This window comes from Eubalaena glacialis, chromosome 8 (assembly GCF_028564815.1).
Source record: "Eubalaena glacialis isolate mEubGla1 chromosome 8, mEubGla1.1.hap2.+ XY, whole genome shotgun sequence".
NCBI classification, from domain to species: Eukaryota; Metazoa; Chordata; class Mammalia; order Artiodactyla; family Balaenidae; genus Eubalaena; species Eubalaena glacialis.
The window spans coordinates 58,593,439-58,614,326 of NC_083723.1; the positions used below are offsets into that span (position 1 = coordinate 58,593,439).

General features: G+C 37.7%; 1 protein-coding gene across 3 annotated transcripts in view; it reads left to right on the forward strand.

The window, feature by feature from the left end:
- Window positions 1-20,888, forward strand: part of CRPPA (CDP-L-ribitol pyrophosphorylase A) — a 326,472-nt gene that overhangs the window by 219,989 nt on the left and 85,595 nt on the right. The window contains exon 10 of one of the 3 annotated variants that reach the window (XM_061197726.1): window positions 239-339. The exons of the other annotated variants lie outside the window; for them this stretch is intronic. Coding sequence (XP_061053709.1) covers window positions 239-271 — 33 coding nt within the window. The 3' untranslated portion in view covers window positions 272-339. Of the gene's footprint in view, window positions 1-238; window positions 340-20,888 lie in introns of those variants that run through there. 3 annotated transcript variants of the gene reach the window in all.

Genomic DNA, 20,888 nt, shown 5'->3' on the forward strand with positions numbered 1-20,888 from the left:
ATAGCTATTGCTTTGGCCAAAATGTTCATTTGTTTTTTTCTGTAAGATGGCTCTAGTAACGCTTACTTGTCTTTAACTTCATTCAAAACAATTTTGTTAGCTTGTATTGTGACAGCTGTCATATTAGCATGCATTTTTAAAAAAACTTATCAAAATTGGTGAATTTTTGTATAGTCATTTTAATACTGAAAATGGGAGAAAACAACATTTTTGGCATATTATGCTTTATTATTTCAAGGAAGGTAAAAACGCAAGTGAAACACAAAAATGATTTGTGCAGTGTATGGAGAAGGTGCTGTGACTGATCGAACGTGTCAAAAGTAGTTTGCGAAGTTTCGTGCTGGAGATTTCTCGCTGGACGATGCTCCACGGTTGGGTAGACCAGTTGAAGTTGATAGCGATCAAATCAAAACAATAAATTGAGAAGAATCAATGTTACACCACGCGGGAGACAGCCAACATACTGAAAATATCCAAATCAAGCGTTGAAAATCATCTGCACCAGCTTGGTTATGTGAATCACTTTGATGTTTGGGTTCCACATAAGCTAAGCGAGAAAAACCTTCTTGACCATATTTCCACATGCTACTCTCTACTGAAACGTAACAAAAACGTTCTGTTTTTAAAACAAGTTGTGGGGCTTCCCAGGTGGCGCAGTGGTTGAGAATCTACCTGCCAATGCAGGGGACACGGGTTCGAGCCCTGGTCTGGGAAGATCCCACATGCCGCGGAGCAACTGGGCCCGTGAGCCACAATTACTGAGCCTGCGCGTCTGGAGCCTGTGCTCCGCAACAAGAGAGGCCGCGATAGTGAGAGGTCCGCGCACCGCGATGAAGAGTGGCCCCCGCTTGCCACAACTAGAGAAAGCCCTCACACAGAAACGAAGACCCAACACAGCCAAAAATAAATAAATAAATTAATTAAAAAAAAAAAAAAAAAAGTTGTGACGGGCAATGAAAAGTGGATACTGTACGATAATGTGGAATGGAAGAGATCGTGGGGCAAACGAAATGAACCACCATCAACACACCAAAGGCTGGTCTTCATCCAAAGAAGGTGATATTGTGTATATGGTGGGATTGGGAGTACTCTATTATGAGCTCCTTACGGAAAACCAAACAATTAATTCCAACAAGTACTGCTCCCAGTTAGACTAAATGAAAGCGGCGCTCGACGAAAAGCGTCCAGAGTTAGTCAACAGAAAATGCATAATCTTCCATCAGGATAACACAAGACCGCATGTTTCTTTGATGACCAGGCAAAAACTGTTGCAGCTTGGCTGGGAAGTTTTGATTCATCCGCCGTATTCACCAGACATTGCACCTTTGGATTTCCATTTATTTGGGTCTTTACAAAATTCTCTTAATGGAAAAAATTTCAATTCCATGGAAGACTGTAAAAGGCACCTGGAACAGTTCTTTGATCAAAAAGATTAAAAGTTTTGGGAAGATGGAATTATGAAGTTCCCTGAAAAATGGCGGAAGGTAGTGGAACAAAACGGTGAATATGTCGTTCAATAAAGTTCTTGGTGAAAATGAAAATGTGTCTTTTATTTTTACTTAAAAACCAAAGGAACTTTATGATCAACCCAGTATTTTGCCTTTTGCCACCAGCATGGCTGGTTCTGTGGAAGTCTGTACCTTCTAAAACCCTTTATATTGCACTTGAGATTACAGACCTTTTCAGCTAGTGTATCTTTGGGACTTTATAAGAAAGCATATGTGCTAAGGTGAAATAGGAGAGAGCTATCTTGCTTAAGCCGTTGAGAATAGTGAATTTCCTGGCTGACTAAAATGTACAGTAAAGAAAAATAATAAGTAAAATTCCAAAAAGCTTACCAAGTTTTTTAAAAATCTTAGAAAAGTTTGAGAAATTACTAAATTTGTTTCTACTGTTATAGCTTCTGTAGCTTTAACGAGGTGTATGAAGGAAGGGGAATTTTCCTCTCCAGGACATTTCATATAACTCTAAGTGCTAAACTCAAGTGGAAATTTTAGAATTCTGTAATTGTTTCATCAGGTATCCAAAGTTTGACTTAGATATGGTGGCTAAATTACTGCTAGCTCCTAGCTTTCTCAGAGTTTAAGTTGGTTTATATTTTTTGGATATGAATTTGATTCAGATTTCCCTTTGTCTCAGTTCAAATGTCATGTATTATGTCTAATATGATATCTTAGATGGAAAACATGAAAGTTTTTAGTCAAAATGCCAAATTTACTAAGATTTTTATTTTAAAAAGGAAAACGTAGACTATGCAATGTTTGCAAATTATAAAATTGTAACTTAGGTAAATAGATTGATCAGTTTTAATGAGCTGGGAAATAAACGTACACCTGCCATAGTTTGTTATATAACATAGAACTGTGAATTAATTTCATCTTTAAATTTTCAGTTACCTTGAAATTTTGAAAATAGTGATATTTTGTCTCTGAAACATATTATCTATTAATAAATGTGTGTAAATCTACTTTATGTAGCTTTATGTTAACGTATAAATTTCAGTATCTTGCTTCCTGAACAAATTTTATGATCATTTCAAAACTTAAAAAATGCAGCATTTATGTCAGTTTCAACTAAATTTACTGGAGGCACAATGGATTTTTAAGCCAGTTGAATTAATTGGGGAACTAATTGCCCTATCAGTTGGGAAATTTTAATTGTAAATGTCAGAAACAAAACACAAATCGCTTTAACAATATAACTGAAAAATTCAAGTTCATGGCTTTATGCATTATAGGACCCCAGATGCTCAAAGGGGGGACTGCCTCTTTCTCTCTCTTGTCTGTCTCTTCTCCACCCCTCTATATACCCAATAACTTGGGTCTTTATTTTCATGTGGTTTTCTGAATAGTATCAAACATAAGCACCAGCTGCTGCAGGTCTATATTCTGTAAGTTTAGTAAACTCAGTGCAAAGAGAATATCTATATCCCAGTATCTTCAACAAAAGTCTTGGCTCTCATTTTCATTAAGCTTATTGGTAAAACGTGTCTTTATTTTCTGATTCAATTACTTTGGCCCATGTGGATGTTCATTTTATTAACCAGGCCTACTTCATATGCCCACCTTTGGAACCAGGTTAGCTCACCCAAACTACATGGATGGGTACAAGGGTTGGGTGCATTCCCAAAAGAAAATTGTGGTACGATTCCCCACAGCATGGGAGACAGGCTGGACAGGCCGAAATGATAGATTATTAACTATAATGATAGATTATTAACTATAATGATAGATTATTAACTATTAACTATTATTAACTATTATTAACTATTATGGACTAAATGTTTGTGTCTTCCCCAAATGCATGTGTTGAAATCCCAGCCGCAATGTGACAGTATTAGGAGGTGAAGCCTTTGGGAGATAAGTGGGTCATGAGGGTAGAGACCTCATGAATGGGATTAGTGCCCTTATATTCTATAACATGTGAGGATACAAGAAGAAGACAGCAATCTGCAAACCAGGAAGTAGGTTCTCAGCAAACACTGGATCTACCTGCACCTTGATCTTGGACTTCCCAGGCTCCAGAACTGTGAGAAATAAATATTTGTTGTTTAAGCCACCCAGTCTACGGTAATTTATTATAGCAGCCTGAACTGATACAATTTTTAATTTGGGAAATTTTTCTATCTTAGTAAATGTGTAAGATAAAGACACAAAATATTTGTGTCCACATGATGTGAATTTGGGTGCTTGTTTACTAATTAACTGTGGAATTATAGAGTATCACATTTTTAGGGGACCTTAAAATGCAGGTAGTCAGACTCTTCTTGAAATATTACCAACTGTAGTTATTTTTAGCCACTTGTGAAGCGCACTGTAAATTATACATTGCTAAAAGATAGTTCCACTGTTTGGAAAACATTGACTCTGAATAATGAAAATAGCCACTATTTGCCTCATCTTCACTCCACCATGCTCCCTGAGAGAGGAAGGAGAGGATAGGTCACTTTCTGAGCATCATTCTTTGTTTTTGTGACAATGGAAGGAAATGGGTTGAAAACTACTGTTCTATCACATCTATCAGCCTTGCCATAATTGTCTTTTTCATTAAAAAAAAAAATTAGAGCTTTCATGTATTTATACTGTTTGTCTAAACGCTTAGTTTCAGTTTCCTTTATTGTATTTTTTTTTTCCAGATGTGATTTGTATTGTATATATATTGACCTTCCCTTTTCCCACTCTGGTACTCGCCATCACCTATCATACTTTTTCTCCATAGCAATTTAACACAGTCTGCGCACAATGCTTCTTATTTATATGTGCTTATTACCCATCTCACTTACCTAATATGTGAACCCTAAAAAGGCAGAGGTGTGTGTGTTTATGTGTATGTGTGTGTTTTAATCTGGTTTACTGATTTATTTCTAGTATATGGATTGGTGCCTAGTACAAAGTAGGCCCTTAATAACTATATGTTGATATACTAACATGTACTGTGCAAAAATGAACATATACTTGCACATATTGTCAGAAGATAATAGATTTGAGTGGTATCCTTACCTTTCTGATTTAAAGTACAGTCATCCCTTGGTATCTGCAAGGGATTGCTTCCAGGACCGCCTGCAGATACCAAAATCTGTGGGTGCTCAAGTCCCTCATATAAATTGCCTGGTACAGTTGACCTTCTGCACCCATGGGTTCAGCATCTGTGGATACGGAGGACCAACTGTACTTCTCTGATGCTTTCTGTTAATGCTGCATTCCTGAAAATGTGTAAACTATTAACAAAAAAGGGTTAAACCACATTTATGTTATCAGTTGAATTTATAGAGGTAAAAGTTATAATAAACTCCAAATTGTAAGTCAATATCATTCATAAACATGAGTGCCAATTGGCTTCTCCCAGGGATTCAGAGACAGTTTGTTATTAAAAAGCCCACTACAGTAATTTGCCATGTATTCAAACTAAAGAAGAAAAATATTATCTCAAAGTTGGAACAAAAATATGTGATAAAATTGATCACTAGGTCATGATAAATTCTTAGCAAACTGAGGGTAGAAGTAAAATTTCTTAACTTGCTAAGTGATATACCAAAAATTTAAAGCAAACATCAAACTTAATATGTATTGGGAACATTGCCTTTAAAATAAAGAACATGAAAGGAATGGCCACAATCACCGTTTCTCTTCAGCCTTGTTCTGGATGTCCTAACTAGCACAGTAAGACAAAAGAGAGAAATAAAAGGTTTAAAGGATTGGAAAGTAAGAAACAAACCTTATCAGTATTTGCCAATAATATTATCTTAGTAGAAACCTTGAGAATCTGCAGACCAATTTTTAAATTTAAGAACTCAGGAAAGTTTTGCATATATAATCAACATACTAATAAATATTTCAACATAAGAACAAACAGAAACTTTAAATGCTATCTTTTATTAAATAGAATTATACTAAGTGGTGGGTGTGTATTCCTTTGATCTCCTTTCAGCTTACAGGGTCTATAATTACTCTTTTAATTCATTTACCTTACAAAGAGTTTGATTTCTTAGTGTATTTATATGTTGAAATTATTTATCTTCATTCTCAGACATAGCTCAAAAATATTGAGAGAAGAATGTTTAGAAAAATGTAAAAGCAGAATTTTTTTTATTAATTTTTTATTGGAGTATAGTTGATTTACAATGTTTTGTTAGTTTTTGCTGTACAGCAAAGTGAATCAGTTATACATATACATACATACTCTTTTTTTAGATTCTTTTCCCATATGGGTCATTAAAGAGTATTGAGTAGAGTTTCTGCTGCTTTACAGTAGGTCCTTATTAGTTATCTATTTTATATTTAGTAGTGTGTATATGTCAATCCCAATCTCCCAGTTTATCCCTCCCCCTTCCCCCCTGGTAACCATAAGTTTGTTTTTTACCTCTGTGACTCTATTTCTGTTTTGTAAATAAGTTCATTTGTACCATTAAAAGCAGAAATTAAAAACCATGAAAAAAACTCTTTGAGTTGGAAGAGTTTAGCAACAACGTGAGCTGTTAAGCAATAATGGCTTTTTATATCTATGTTCTAGATGTTTTTGTTTCAGGTTTCTGCAAGCTTTCTCACTGCATTATCATGTGAACAGTCAGTGTCTGTTAGGTACCTGCTTTATTGCTTAAGGGAATTGATGACATGCCAATTTATTAATCTTTCACAATATTATGCATTTAAATGTATGTGATATTTACATTTTGAAAAGCCATGTGATTTTACTTTTAGCAAAATTTTTGCAGAAAAATTTTAATGGACTTACAAGACATCTTAAGATAATGATAAAGTAGCTGCATCTTGATTAATTCAGTGGTGTGTAGAAATCAAATTAGGCATCAACTTACATTTTTAATTGAATCTTTAGGCCTCAGATTATTCTTTTTTTTTTTTTTTTGGCTGCGTTGGGTCTTCGTTGCTGCGCACAGGCTTTCTCTAGTTGCGGCGAGCGGGGGCTACTCTTCGTTGCGGTGCGCGGGCTTCTCATTGTGGTGGCTTCTCTTGTTGAGGAGCTCGAGCTGTAGGCGCACGGGCTTCAGTAGTTGTGGCTCACGGGCTCTAGAGCGCAGGCTCAGCAGTTGTGGCGCACGGGCTTAGTTGATCCGCGGCATGTGGGATCTTCCCGGACCAGGGCTTGAACCCGCGTCCCCTGCACTGGCAGGCGGATTCTCAACCACTGCACCACCAGGGAAGCCCCCTCAGATTATTCTTGAACGCCATAAGTGTTTTGAATTTGTAGGAATATAAATGCCATGCAGAAAATATTTAATGCAGATCGTGTTCATAGTATTTCTAGATGTCTATTTTAAATGTAGCTATTCCTGTGATTAAATACTGCACTTGAGGTAAGAAAAAATATATATATATTTTTTAATACTGTGTAGATTTGAGGTTTGTGCGTTACCCCTTTCAATTTCTAGTGTGAGAGAATGCTTTTCAACATCCATAACATTTAACAGTTTATAGTTATGCTGAGGCATTCATTCGAATTACTGTAACGGTGAGAAATATGCCACTTAGTATGTATTGAAGCATAGCCAGTTTGCTTCTTGCACAAGAACTCATCTGAGGTGGTAGAAATGCATTTATTTGTAGAAAAGTAGTAATGTCCATAGAAGGAAAGGCATTTCTTTTGGAAGCTGACAGATCTGAAGGTGATAGTTTCGGAATAAATTAGAGTGAAACGTCTGGTTGCTTGGGTCCATGAAATTAACAAAATCTGGATACCAGAAACACGATGAATAGATCTACATTAATGAATTCTCTAGTCAATACAAAAATACTTCATCAAGTAAGATAAAAATCTTTCCTGAAGTTTAAAAAAAAATTTACGCTTTGAGTATATACTCAGGAAACATATAAATTCTACTTGGAAAAGTGATTCAAGAGAATTTTATTTTAATGGTAATATGAAAATAATTTTAGTGTGTGTTTACAGGATTAGTGTTTTCTTTGTTTTTCTTGGCTCATTCAGCAGAGTTGCAGCTTAGATTCATACTAAATGGTGTGTGTATGTTTATAGAATTGGTAGAAGACTTAAGGGCATCAAGTAAATATTTTAGTTCTTTTATTCTAATCCATTTTACTGGGACAGTTTTGTGCTATGATGCTAAACGAGATTTTAAAAATTAATTAGGGTCTTTGGATATATTCTTTATACATATCAAAGGCACTACTGTCAAAGATTAAAAAAAAAAACAGACACTAGCTGAAGCTATGAAAACAGATTTTATTCAGTAGCTACTGACTGAATACTAGGAGGAGCAGTTGAGTTCCATTTGATTTGTGTTTAGGTGAGTGGGCCTTTTAAAGGGAGAATGAAGGAGTGGGGAAGAGCTGAAAGAGTGCGCATCAAGTGAGAAATAACAAAAGGTTGGTCAATATAAATGTGATGAGGCCAGCTGTGTCTGTTAGCTGGCAATTACTAAACTTATGATTCTGTCCTCCCACAGAGTCTGGGAGACCAAAGCCCTGTCCTTCCTGATGATTACATTTCAAAGGAATGACTTTGAGTTTCTTGAGAAAGATCCTCTTGACTTGTAGGAGATACATATACATCTCAAAGGGACCGAGAAAAGATTCACAATTTTAAGTCCTTTTTAGTAAATACTCTGAAGGGGGGTCAGGGGATTATCTGGTATTTGCTGGAACAAACAGTAAATTCTACTGGCAGTGGTTTTTTTCCCCAGGGGTTAGGGTTATCCTGGGGACAGGGCCTTAACGCTGTTAGAAGTTGTGCTAGAGTTTTGTCATGTCTTAGTGCAGAGGTTTGGGCAGAGTCTTCATGTGCCAAGAGTTCTGCAGTTCTCATGATTTTGTATTATACAAAACTCAAAAGGAAAAAACCCCCTAATTTTCCAGTAAAAAATAGAAAATTTGACATCTAAAGGAATGAAGGAGATACTGTCCTGAATTGAAAGTTTAGTTTTTTTGCATATGAGATGATGCTAAGGTTTACAGATGTGTGTTTTCTTTTAAAATTTTCTGTTTTTTTTTTTTTTTTTTTGAGAAAAAGTGAATTCATATGGTTTTAAACTTAAACTGTATACAGTAGTACCCAGCGGAAAGCCTCTACCATAATACCCCCACCAGCCTGGTTCCCATCTGCTACCCTAACAGTAGCATCTGCCCTTCTTGGGTGTGTGATTTGGTTTCATAACTAGGTTTTCTCTTCTGTACCTGAAAGCTTTCTTCAGATTCACAGTGGTGTAGTCATGGTGTAAGGTGTGTCACGTTTATCATGTTTACCTTATTCTGTTTGACCTGGGTTTAGGTAGGTTTCTGCCTTTTTTTTTTTTTTTTTAAAGTAATGACAGATTCCACAAACCCAATCTAGAATATCAAACCGTACTCTCAGGGACTGGGCCTATATTTTTATTTTTATTTATTTATTTATTTTTTAACATCTTTATTGGAGTATAATTGCTTTACAATGGTGTGTTAGTTTCTGCTTTATAACAAAGTGAACCAGCTATATATATATACATATCTCCCCATCTTCACTCTTCACTCTTGAGTCTCCCTCCCTCCCACCCTCCCTATCGCACCCCTCTACGTGGTCACAAAGCACCGATCTGATCTCCCTGTGCTATGCAGCTGCTTCCCACTAGCTATCGATTTTACATTTAGTAGTGTATATATGTCCATGCCACTCTCTCACTTTGTCCCAGTTTACCCTTCCCCCTCCCCGTGTCCTCAAATCCAGTCTCTAGTAGGTCTACGTCTTTATTCCTGTCCTGCCCTTAGGTTCTTCATAACCATTGTTTTTTTTTAGACTCCATATATATGTGTTAGCATATGGTATTTGTTTTTCTCCTTCTGACTTACTTTGCTCTCTATGACAGTCTCTAAGTCCATCCACCTCACTACAAATAACTCAATTTTGTTTCTTTTTATGACTCAGTAATATTCCATTGTATATATATGCAACATCTTCTTATCCATTCATCTGCCGATGGACACTTAGGTTGCTTCCATGTCCTGAATATTGTAAATAGAGCTGCAATGAACATTGTGGTACATGACTCTTTTTGAATTATGGTTTTCTCAGGGTATATGCCCAGTAGTGGGATTGCCGGGTCGTATGGTAGTTCTATTTTTAGTGTTTTAAGGAACCTCCATACAGTTCTCCATAGTGGCTGTATCAATTTACATTCCCACCAACAGTGCAACAGGGTTCCCTTTTCTCCACACCTTCTCCAGCTTTTATTGTTTGTAGACCTCTTGATGATGGCCATTCCGACTGGTGTGAGGTGATACCTCATTGTAGTTTTGATTTGCATTTCTCTAATGATTAGTGATGTTGAGCATTCTTTCATGTGTTTGTTGGCAATCTGTATATCTTCTTTGGAGAAATGTCTATTTAGGTGTTCTGCCCATTTTTGGATTGGGTTGTTTGTTTTTTTGATATTGAGCTGCATGAGCTGCTTGTAAATTTTGGAGATTAATCCTTTGTCACTTGCTTCATTTGCAAATGTTTTCTCCCATTCTGAGGGTTGTCTTTTCATCTTGTTTATGGTTTCCTTTGCTGTGCAAAAGCTTTTAAGTTTCATTAGGTCCCATTTGTTTATTTTTATTTCCATTTCTCTAGAAGGTGAGTCAAAAAGGATCTTGCTGTGATTTATGTCATAGAGTGTTCTGCCTATGTTTTCCTCTAAGAGTTTTATAGTGTCTGGCCTTACATTTAGGTCTTTAATCCATTTTGAGTTTATTTTTGTGTATGGTGTTAGGGAGTGTTCTAATTTCATTCTTTTACATGTAGCTGTCCAGTTTTCCCAGCACCACTTATTGAAGAGGCTGTCTTTTCTCCACTGTCTATTCTTGCCTCCTTTATCAAAAATAAGGTCACCATATGTGTGTGGGTTTATCTCTGGGCTTTCTATCCTGTTCCATTGATCTATATTTCTTTTTTTGTGCCAGTACCATACTGTCTTGATTACTGTAGCTTTGTAGTATAGTCTGAAGTCAGGGAGCCTGATTTCCCCAGCTTCGTTTTTCTTTCTCAAGATTGCTGCTTTTTTTTTTAAGTGGTTTTCCCAACTATGTTGTCAGATGAACAAAGTGCTATTGTTTTTCACTAAAACGTGATTACCATCATTTGAGTAATTAACAAGATTGGCATATTTTGTGTACTAAAATAATATACATCATTAGGTTATGAGGAGACTTGTTACTATGAAAATAGCAGCAAAATTCTATGAGTAATCTAGGTGTTCACAGTCTTTGCTGTTCAGGGGAAATGAAACTAAGAGTGATGGCTGTTTTCCTGTGACCAGAAAGTTTGATGTGATAGGAGCAGATCTTCTCCCTTGATCAGTGAAGATGGCTCTTCTGTTAACTATGAGTGAATTCTGGAATTCTTTGCAGACGCTCAGGCTTGAGACTCTGTATCTTTGAAATTCAGTCTGCCATGCTTTTGGAAAACACCACTGCTTTTCTCTTGACTGTATCTACAGCATTTCTTTTCTCAGCTTAAAATAACCCCACGAATTCTCATTGTATATTCTGTTTTTTTTCTTCTGCCCACTAGGTGAGTGAAGCTGCTAAATGAAGGGTATTTGTTAAAATAAGCCATTCAGGGAGTATGGGAAGAAGCCTAACACTTTTTGAGCACTGCGTGTGCTAGGCACTTTCATATACACTCTCACTGGAACTTCAGAGAAGTCTTGTGATGTGGGTGGTAATAGTTCCACTGTACACTGGTGAGAAATCCCAGGCCCAGAATCTTAAGGAACTCCCCATACCATGAGCTAATAAGTGGCTGAACTGGATTTGGACCTCATATGCACCACAGTGTTCACCTGCCCAGTGAGGTTTTTGTAGAAGGGCTTCTTAAATAAAAAAAAAAAAAAAAAAAGATTACATACACACCCTCTAAAATGTTAAATTATTAATATTTAGTGGACTTTTGATTTAGCAGTTCATATTCTTTTTCAGGTTACTTTATGATCCAACCTTCTCTTCCTGGCTATTTAGGGATGGGATGCTGCTGGCCATGGAGGTTGGCAGGGTCTTTCCTTGACTATGGCATGTGAATCAAAGGAATCCTGGCCTGGGTGTGCTTGGAAACCCAGAACCAGTCTTTGTCTTTAGTTTTTACAGAGCAGTAAAGAGCAAGCAATGCAGGTGAAGCAAATGGTCTGTTTCCATGGAGTGGCGAGAATGGATGTGCAGAGGTGGGAGGGGGCTTGGAGAGCAGAGCCTGAAGACACTGCCTGAGAAAAAGTCCTATCAAGGGGAGGAGGCTGTTTACAGTGGAGCCCTCACAGTATTGTTGCAGGGAAAAGAGTGGGGTGGGAGAGGATGGTCACATCCCAGGTCATGTCCAAGTCCTAGGACGGCCGCCAAGTGTGGGTTCTTGGCTTCACACAGGAAAGAATTCAAGAGTGAGCCATAGTAAAGTGAAAGAAGGTTTATTCAGGGAGATAAATACTCCACAGACAGAGTGTGGGCCATCTCAGAAGGCAAGAGGCCATGGGAGAAACACACTCCACAGAGTGTGGGCCATCTCAGAAGGCAAGAGTGGCGTCAGGGTACGAGGTGGTCAGTTTTTATAGGGCTGGGTAATTTCATAGCCTAATGATTAGGATTATTCCAACTATTTTGGGGAAGGGGCGGGGATTTCCAGGAATTGGGCCACCACCCACTTTTTGGCCTTTTATGGTGGGCCTAGGAACTGTCATAGCACTGGTGGTTGTGTCATTTAGCATATGCTAATGTTTTACAATGAGTATAATGAAGCTCAAGGTCTAGTGGAAATCACTTTCCGTCATCTTGGACCTAGTTGGTTCTAACCAGTTTATGTCATTTCCTCAACAGCTGTGTCATTCTTTTAAAGGTTGTGCCCTGCCCCCTTCCTTTCTCAATATCACTGCACTTTCTCAGACCTGCCTTGTGGCTGGAATGAAGTTAAGGACTTCCTAGGACTTGTTCTGCATCATTTTAAATGTGGGAGGCTGAGGCCATTCTCTGCTCTTCTGGGAAATGTTCTTCTCGGTGCAATTGGATCTGATACTGGCTGTGGCATCATCAAGACCTAGATAGATAGTTTCCTGACCTGGGCTACCTTGATCAGCTGCAGGTGGGGCTGTATTAGAAAAACAGTTTTAAGTTTTCAGAGAAACAGAATAACAGTTTAAGTTAGTTTAAAAATTAACCCTGTTAAAAAAATAAAGCAAAATCTCTATGGATATACTTGGTTCCAGAAGGAATTGTTCTTAGATGCTTGCTGTATTTCACTGCCAGAATTGGCTTAGTGAGATACATTCCAGAGAGCACTAGGGAGCCAGAACATGGTTTTTCTAATAGCATTCACCTTAATTATCTGCTTATCTTATCTTTGCTTTCAGGGATCATTGTATAGCTTACTTTGTTTTGGGTTGGGCTCCTAATTGTGTATTATAAAGAACAGTGTTGTAAACAGTGTTTTTCATGCCTTTTTTTTTTTTATAATTTGCCCCCATGAGTCTTTGTGGGGGTGAGGTAATAATAGTGGTGGTGCAGGAACGCATCAGGATGATCTGGGGAGATGTCTCAAACTGCAAAATCTCTATTCCAGTCTCTCACCCCAGTGATTCCCAGATGCCACCTCCCCAGAAACATTCCTGGAAAATATGCCATATTCTTTAAGGCCCCCCCCAAAAAAAAGAACACCAGAGAGAAAACAAACCAAAAGGTTTTAAACTCACAGAGCATAATTTCCAAGTTTGCATAAGTTTCTAAGTATTAAGGTGGATCAGACTACTAACTACTGTTCAATCTGGTCATCTTGTCTGTGGTATCCTCTTTATCTTGACCTTAAGGGAAAGTATACCTTATAATCCTGCAACTCAATTGATTAAACAAAATAAAAACAGACACAGAGAAACAAAAACTTATTCATGAAAACTGCAGCAAAATAAAACATGTAAGGAGTAAAACCAAAATTAGTTTTCTTTTTTCCTAGCTTGTTCTGGGTAGAGAAAAACTTCCTATAGATTTTTCTCTTTTCTGATAAAACAGTTGTATGTTTGTGTTGACAGATGGCTTGTAGCTCCATGTTGGGCTACTTTGTTAGAAGCCTTGTAATCAAATTTAGGGAAAGGTTAAGAGGCAAAAAGGATGTGGATAGACATTGGTAAGGGAGCTTGAGACTTGAGAAATAAGCATGAACAAAAGTGTGTATGTATATGTATAAAATCTTGAGGGCGGCTTCCTTGGTGGCACAGTGGTTAAGAATCCGCCTGCCAATGCAGGGGACACGGGTTCGAGCCCTGGTCCGGGTAGATCCCACATGCCGTGGAGCAGCTAAGCCCGTGCACCACAACTACTGAGCCTGTGCTCTAGAGCCCGCGAGCCACAGCTACTGAGCTTGTGTGCCACAACTACTGAAGCCTGCGCGCCTAGAGCCCGTGCTCCGCAACAAGAGAAGCCACTGCAATGAGAAGCCTGCGCACCGCAATGAAGAGTAGCCCCTGCTCGCCGCAACTAGAGAAAGCCCGCGCTCAGCAACAACGACCCAACGCAGCCAAAAACAAATAAAGAGAAAAAAAATTAGTTCCTTAAAAAAAAAAAAAATCTCCTTGGGGGCAGAGTAGGAGTGGTCTATAAGAGTCCAATGAGCCCTCCATATTCCACTTGGACAGAGTGGGCTCCATATTCTAGAAGCCAGGGATAAAAGTGCCCTGTCTCATCGACTTGGAGAAGGCCCCTATGTTGTGTATCTCAGGACAATAGTGTTGTGTCTGGACAATGAAGACCTAGGTTCACAGACCTCTCTGCTTTACAGCATAGCTTAAAAGCCTAAATTAGATTTCCTCCAGGTAAAATCCCGATTTGATTTAAAGGCCAGTTTGTCCCTTTCTATCATCGTAGTTCCGCATCTGCTTGCTAATGTTTTTTTTACATAGGTGAACAGGTGTTTAATTAAGGCTTAAATTGCCTGCTCCTGCTAAATTTTACCATAGATATATTTCAGTTTTATTGAAATCAATCAGCAACAAAGTATGAAAACTCAGATTCACTGCCATTTGGTTGAAGGAGAAGAAAGTTGGTATTGGTGGTGAAGAGGTTGGGAGAGTTCTAAATTCCAAAAGAGAGAAGGGGAGAGAATCCTGCATAAATGAAGAAGAAAATGCTGAATGAATTGGCCCTGTTCACACCGAGGGGAGAAGCACATGGAGGAGTTGTACCTTGAGATCTTTGTGTCCTGCCTCTGCAAAAGCAGTGCTACTGCATTGATTTATAAAGACTGTTTTTAAAAAACAAGATTGACATTTGACATCTTTTATAATTATGGCATTTATACTAGAGTGTTTATTCCACTTCTTCCTAAGCTTGTAAGAGCAGCAACATAAGATATAAAATTATCATCATAAAGTTTATATATATATATAAATTTTTTAAATTAATTTATTTTTTATTTTTGGCTGTGTTGGGTCTTCGTTTCTGTGCAACGGCTTTTTCTCTAGTTGTGGCGAGCGGGGGCCACTCTTCATTGCGGTGCACGGGCCTCTCACTGTAGCGGCCTCTCTTATTGCGGAGCACAGGCTCCAGATGTGCAGGCTCAGTAGTTGTGGCTCACGGGCCTAGTTGCTCCGTGGCATGTGGGATCTTCCCAGACCAGGGCTCGAACCCGTGTCCCCTGAATTAGCAGGCAGATTCTCAACCACTGCGCCACCAGGGAAGCCCAAGTTTATATTTTTTGATCTATGGGAGACTTTGTGGTTGAGAGCATTAGTGTATCACAAATTATAAATATAGAGTTGTTTACTGAAGCAAAATTTACCTTAGAAGTAAAGCAAGTTTTTCTACATTTTGCTATGTAGAATATTAATTTCATGAGTTTTTAAAATGTATTTTATGAAAAAGTTCCATAGTTAACTAACTTTGGAGAAATATTGCTTTTTTAAATATAAGGTCAATACAGAAAAATTTTATTTTCATATTCTAGCAACAAAAACTTGGAAACTAAAGTTAAAAATTAAACTATTACAGTAGCATGATAAAACACAAAAGACTTAGGAATACTAATTATAAAAAATTTTCAAGATCTCTACACTTAATACTACAAAATATTACTGAGAGAAATTAAATAATATCTAAATAAATGGAGATACATATCATGTTCCTGGATTGACAAGATGAGAGTTTTCTACCAATTGAGCTTTAATTCAGTGCAATGCCAGTCAAAATAGCAACAGGCCTTTATTTTTGAAAATGACAAACTGATTCTCAAATTTATATGGAAATGCAACTTAGAATAGCTGTGATTATTTTTTAAAATAATAAAATTGGATAACTCATACCAACTGACTTAAAGACTCATAAGACTACAGAATTAAAACTATGTGGAATTGGTGTAAGAAAGAGGAATTGAACAACATAGTCTAAAAATAGACACACATATATAGTGAATTGATATTTGCAAAGACCTCAGGTGATTTGATAAGGGAAGGCAAATCTTTTCAACAAGTTGTTCTAGAGCAATTGGGAAGAGTACCAGACAGCAGTGAACTCCAACCTCCACTTTTCACCTAATACAAAAATTCAAGGTGATCAGAAACCTAAACATAAAAGTTCAAAACTAAATCTGTAGATACACATGACAACATGGTTGAATCTGAAATACACTGTTAAGCAACAGAAACCATTTTCAAAGGAGTACCCACTGTGTGAATTCTTGTATATGAAGTTCTATATCAGGCAGAACTAATCTGTAGTAATAGAAATCAGAACAGTGGAAAACGGCAAGAGGGGTGATGGAAATGTTCTGTGTATTGATGGGGATGGTGGATATACAGTTGGGTTTGTCAAAACTTACTAAACTTTACACTTAAAATCTGTGCATTAAGTACATTAAAGTAATTTCCGTAAGCAATAACAATGAAATTGTGCATGTTGCTTTTTAAGAAGATATGTCACTAGCATTGTTTCTAAAACTTCAGTTTTAGAACTCTATTGTATTAGAATTCTTCAGAGAAACAGAACCAACAGAATATATGTGGGGAGAGAGAGAGAGAGAGACTGCCACTTGATTGTGGGAATCAGCAAGTCTGAAATCTGTAGGGCAGGCAGGCAGGCAGTTCAGGCAGGATTTTTAGGTCTTAGTCCTGAGGCAAAATTCCTTCTTTGTGAAACCTCAGTCATTGCTCTTAAGGCCTTAAACTGATTGGATGAGGCCCACCCATTATGGAGGATAATCTGCTTTGCATAACATCAACTGATTGTAAATGTTAATCACGTCTGAAAAATACCTCACAGCTGCATCTAAACTAGTGTTTGCCAAACAACTGAGCACCTTAGCCTAGCCAAGCCTAATCATCATACCTATGATTGTAGAGAATCATGCTCAACTCAGCTGGGAAACTAAAGGTATTTTAGGTAAAAAAGTTCCAAGTTGAAGCAGGCTGGCTTATAATTTGTAATTAAAACATGTAGCCTATCTTTATAGTTAGAACTATCAGTTATGTCAATGAAATGAATACAATCATGTTCATGAATTGAACTGTGTCTGGCTGAGGAGGTGAATTATCATCCCCAACTGTAGGCCTCTAGGAGAGAGGGGAAGCCTCACTTCTCTCACCCTCTTCACCTGCAGCATCCCATGTGAAAGAGTTACAAGTTTGATTACATAAATTTCAGAACAATGATTAGATCACATTCACTTGATCCTCAAACCAGTCTGTAAATTGAGTAGGAGAGGTTTTATCCCTTTTGCTTTTGTTTTTTACAGAGGAACAATCAGAATCAACAAAAGGACATGATTTATCCAAAGATTTAATCATTTTTTTAAAAGTCACTATGCCAGGCATTGTTTTAGAATCTGAACAAATCACAGAAAATCTCTGCATTTGTGGAGCTTGCATTCTAGTGGGTGGGAGACAAAGAAAAAATAATACAAAAAAAATTCTATAGTAATTTAGAGAATGGTTGAAAGTGATTAGTGCTAGAAGAAAGTAAATGCAGTGGACTAAGTTAGAGGGGCCTTGAGAATCCCGCATGGGGTTTGCCTCACTAAAAGGGTGGAATTTAAGCAGAGGCTTGAAGGAGCTGAGGGACAGAGCCTTGTGGATACCCAGGTGAGCCAGTCCACTAGAGGAAGCAACTAAAGCAGAGCCTCAAAGCTTGGACTACAGCTGAAACTGTGGTCTTAAGTAGTTCATTCTGTTAGCACATAAATATGAACACTCTTCCTGCAAGCATAGTGCTAGGCAATGGAGTGACAGCAGTGCCCAGGGAATTCCTAATTTCTTATTCATTTCACTTTAGGAGTGGTTCTTCAACCATGAGATATAAAGCCACTACAGAGGTCTTCAAACCTATTCTGCTCCCAGAATTTTGTGTAGATGATAATAATATTATTTTCAGATATATGTAGACATTATAATTGATAAAGACATTACTAAATTCATTATTATTATGCATGATTCAAGTGATCAACACTGAAAGTTCTGTAATCATGCTGGGTGGCATATAGACTCTGAGCAATTCTGAAGTTGAAAAGGGTCCTCCCCATTCTTGGAAATGTTGGAAAGACCTCTGTTCTACGCTGTAAGATTGCCAGATTGAAGTTGGCCCCAAAAGCCACACTAAAAATTGCTGTTTCTAAAGACAAGGGAGGGTTTTGAAAGTTTACAACTGGAGGAATAGCATGATCAGACCTGTTTTTTGGAAGATTTCTTTTTATTGTTGGCTATCCAGAGGAAGCCAAATAGAATAAATCTACTGAGGAATGTGTATGGTTTAATTACAGTTACTTGGTTCATTTTGTAACACCATGATCCAAACTGCACTGTACTTAATTCATTGTTTCTGATGCTTACAAGAGATTCAGATCCTAATTTCTCTGCATTATACATTATTTGAAGCAGTATTTCCAAGTTAGAGATGTCCTCTATTAAAAGTCAACAATTAAAAATAGGTATCTAGCTTACCTTGCGTGGACACCTTGAAATGAAACAGTGGGAACAGTGAAAACAGAACCTTGTCAGGGTAAATGCATATGCTAGCAGGGAAACATCTGGTTTACGTGTCTGCAGGCTGATTTGACATTTATATGTTTGGATGAACTTTCATTTTAGCCTCAAGTTTGAAAGTTTAGTTTTCTGTGTTTGAACTTTTAAATTTGATCTTGATATAGACTATGGTAAACCAAAGAATTATTGTATGAGAGATTTGGAAATATATATTTACTATCAGCAGAGTCCCTCTACTGATACTTAATGTTGAATGGTTTTAGGGTAGCGATAAATACATTTTAAGAGACTTGAGAAAGATGGAAATCAACATATTCAGATTCGAAAGGCTAAAGCAGTTTCATCTTTGTAAGGGATTTCCAAAGCCTGTTTACCTTGTCTACTTCTCTACGTGATCTGTATTCTGTTCCTTTACAGTATTCTTTCCCACTCAGAAAGGCCATTCCTCTGTAGATTACTGCTAGTCTCTGATTCATTTCCTCATGCTAACTGTATACATACTCTTGATGAATTATCCTATATCATGCTATGTTTTGATCTTTGATGTTGCTGTCAGGCAGAATATCAATGTGAAATTGTAACAGTTGTTTGCATTTGTGTTTAATTCAACCCGTATGGTATTGGCAACACTATGAATATTCGTTCTTTGGCAGGACGTATGCTTCTGGCTTTGTTGCTGATTCAGATTTTCCATGCTGGTATGTGGTAGCTCTTGCTCAAACATCTAGCTGCTTGACTGCTAATGTTTCCCAGTTGCCAGATGGTAAATATGTAGCCACAATTTTCCAGACAATATTATTGTCTGGGAGGGAATGAATGCACATTATGCATTTTTCTTGGGTACTTTTTGTCTCTGTGAATATTAAATGAGATCTGGTCACAGCAAACTGGCTCTCCCGTTCCTACTTGACTTCTGTGAGTCCTCAGGTTTCTATCAATACATTTGTGGTTCTTTTATTCACCATTAGGGGATATCTTCCCTTGTTACTCTACTGGCTGCTAGTGAGATAGGCTCAGCCACACTCTTCCTGAGATTTACCCTAGTCCTGATGACCTATAGCCACCAAAGAGAAGAAATTGCAGCCATTGAAACGTACATAAGATTATTCATGTGTATCTATCCACCAGGGGCCAGGAGATGCTGAATGATATTGCAAAATACTAAATGTTTGCATGGGAGTCATTCAGTTGCATTCAATTTGCCCTTTTTTTCTGCTTCTTTTCTATTTTTCTTCTCTTTTTGATTATCATGGCTAGAAGAGCTGAAATAATGGTTCTTTGAACTTATTAAGGAACTTGTCAAGGAGCTGAAAGACCTGATGTATATTAGTCAATTATTATTTATAAAATTCATTTGGACTGAAAAAAAGACACAATTGTAATAATCTTCAGATTGTCTTTATAAAATGAGACACTTCTTTTGAAATGTGCATAAAAGTAAATGCAATTTCATATATAGCTTATACTGTTTTTGAGAAGTTGGGCAGATGATGACAAATATTATTATTATTTACTGAGGGCTGAGGGACTACGCTGTTTTGACACTGAATTTAGGTCTCTAGGTTGATTATCTAATATGCTTACAATGACCCTATCGGGGGTTATCACCGTGGATGAGGAAACTGAGGCTCAGAGAGTTTCTATAAGTGGGCCATGGTCATGCTGCTATCAGAGGCGGATGTAGAATAGACTCTCAAGCCAGTCTGATATCTAAGCCTGTAACATTAACAACTACAATACTATATGATACTTTTTTTTTTTTTAAGATATGGCAATTTATTATTTATTTTTATTTATTTATGGCTGTGTTGGGTCTTCGTTTCTGTGCGAGGGCTTTCTCTAGTTGTGGCAAGCGGGGGCCACTCTTCATCGCGGTGCGCGGGCCTCTCACTATCGCGGCCTCTCTGTGTTGCGGAGCACAGGCTCCAGACGCGCAGGCTCAGTAATTGTGGCACACGGGCCCAGTTGCTCCGCGGCATGTGGGATCTTCCCAGACCAGGGCTCGAACCCGTGTCCCCTGCGTTGGCAGGCAGATTCTCAACCACTGCGCCACCAGGGAAGCCCATGATACATTTTTTGAATGTATTATATATACATAGATATATAATAACCATTTCAATCACTGAGTCTGGTTTTGAAACCATAAAAATATCTGTGTCATTGAACATGTACTTTGATACTAATCTTTTTTACAGTACTCCCCGGTCTTGTCTTATCTTTGTCTCATACCACACGTTTGTTCTCGTTTCCCTAGCTATAAAATAGCACAAAATAAAGATTACTTAAAGATGGAAATAATGACTCTGTCCAAAATCATGCATCTTCTCACATTGATGCAGCTCATTTATCTGAGATAACAAATTAGGTCACACTTCAGCCTGAAGTGCTCATCCTGGGTATTTGCACTTCCCAGCTCTTACACACGCTTACTAATCTCTAATACAAGTATCTGCTTCAGCCATATAAA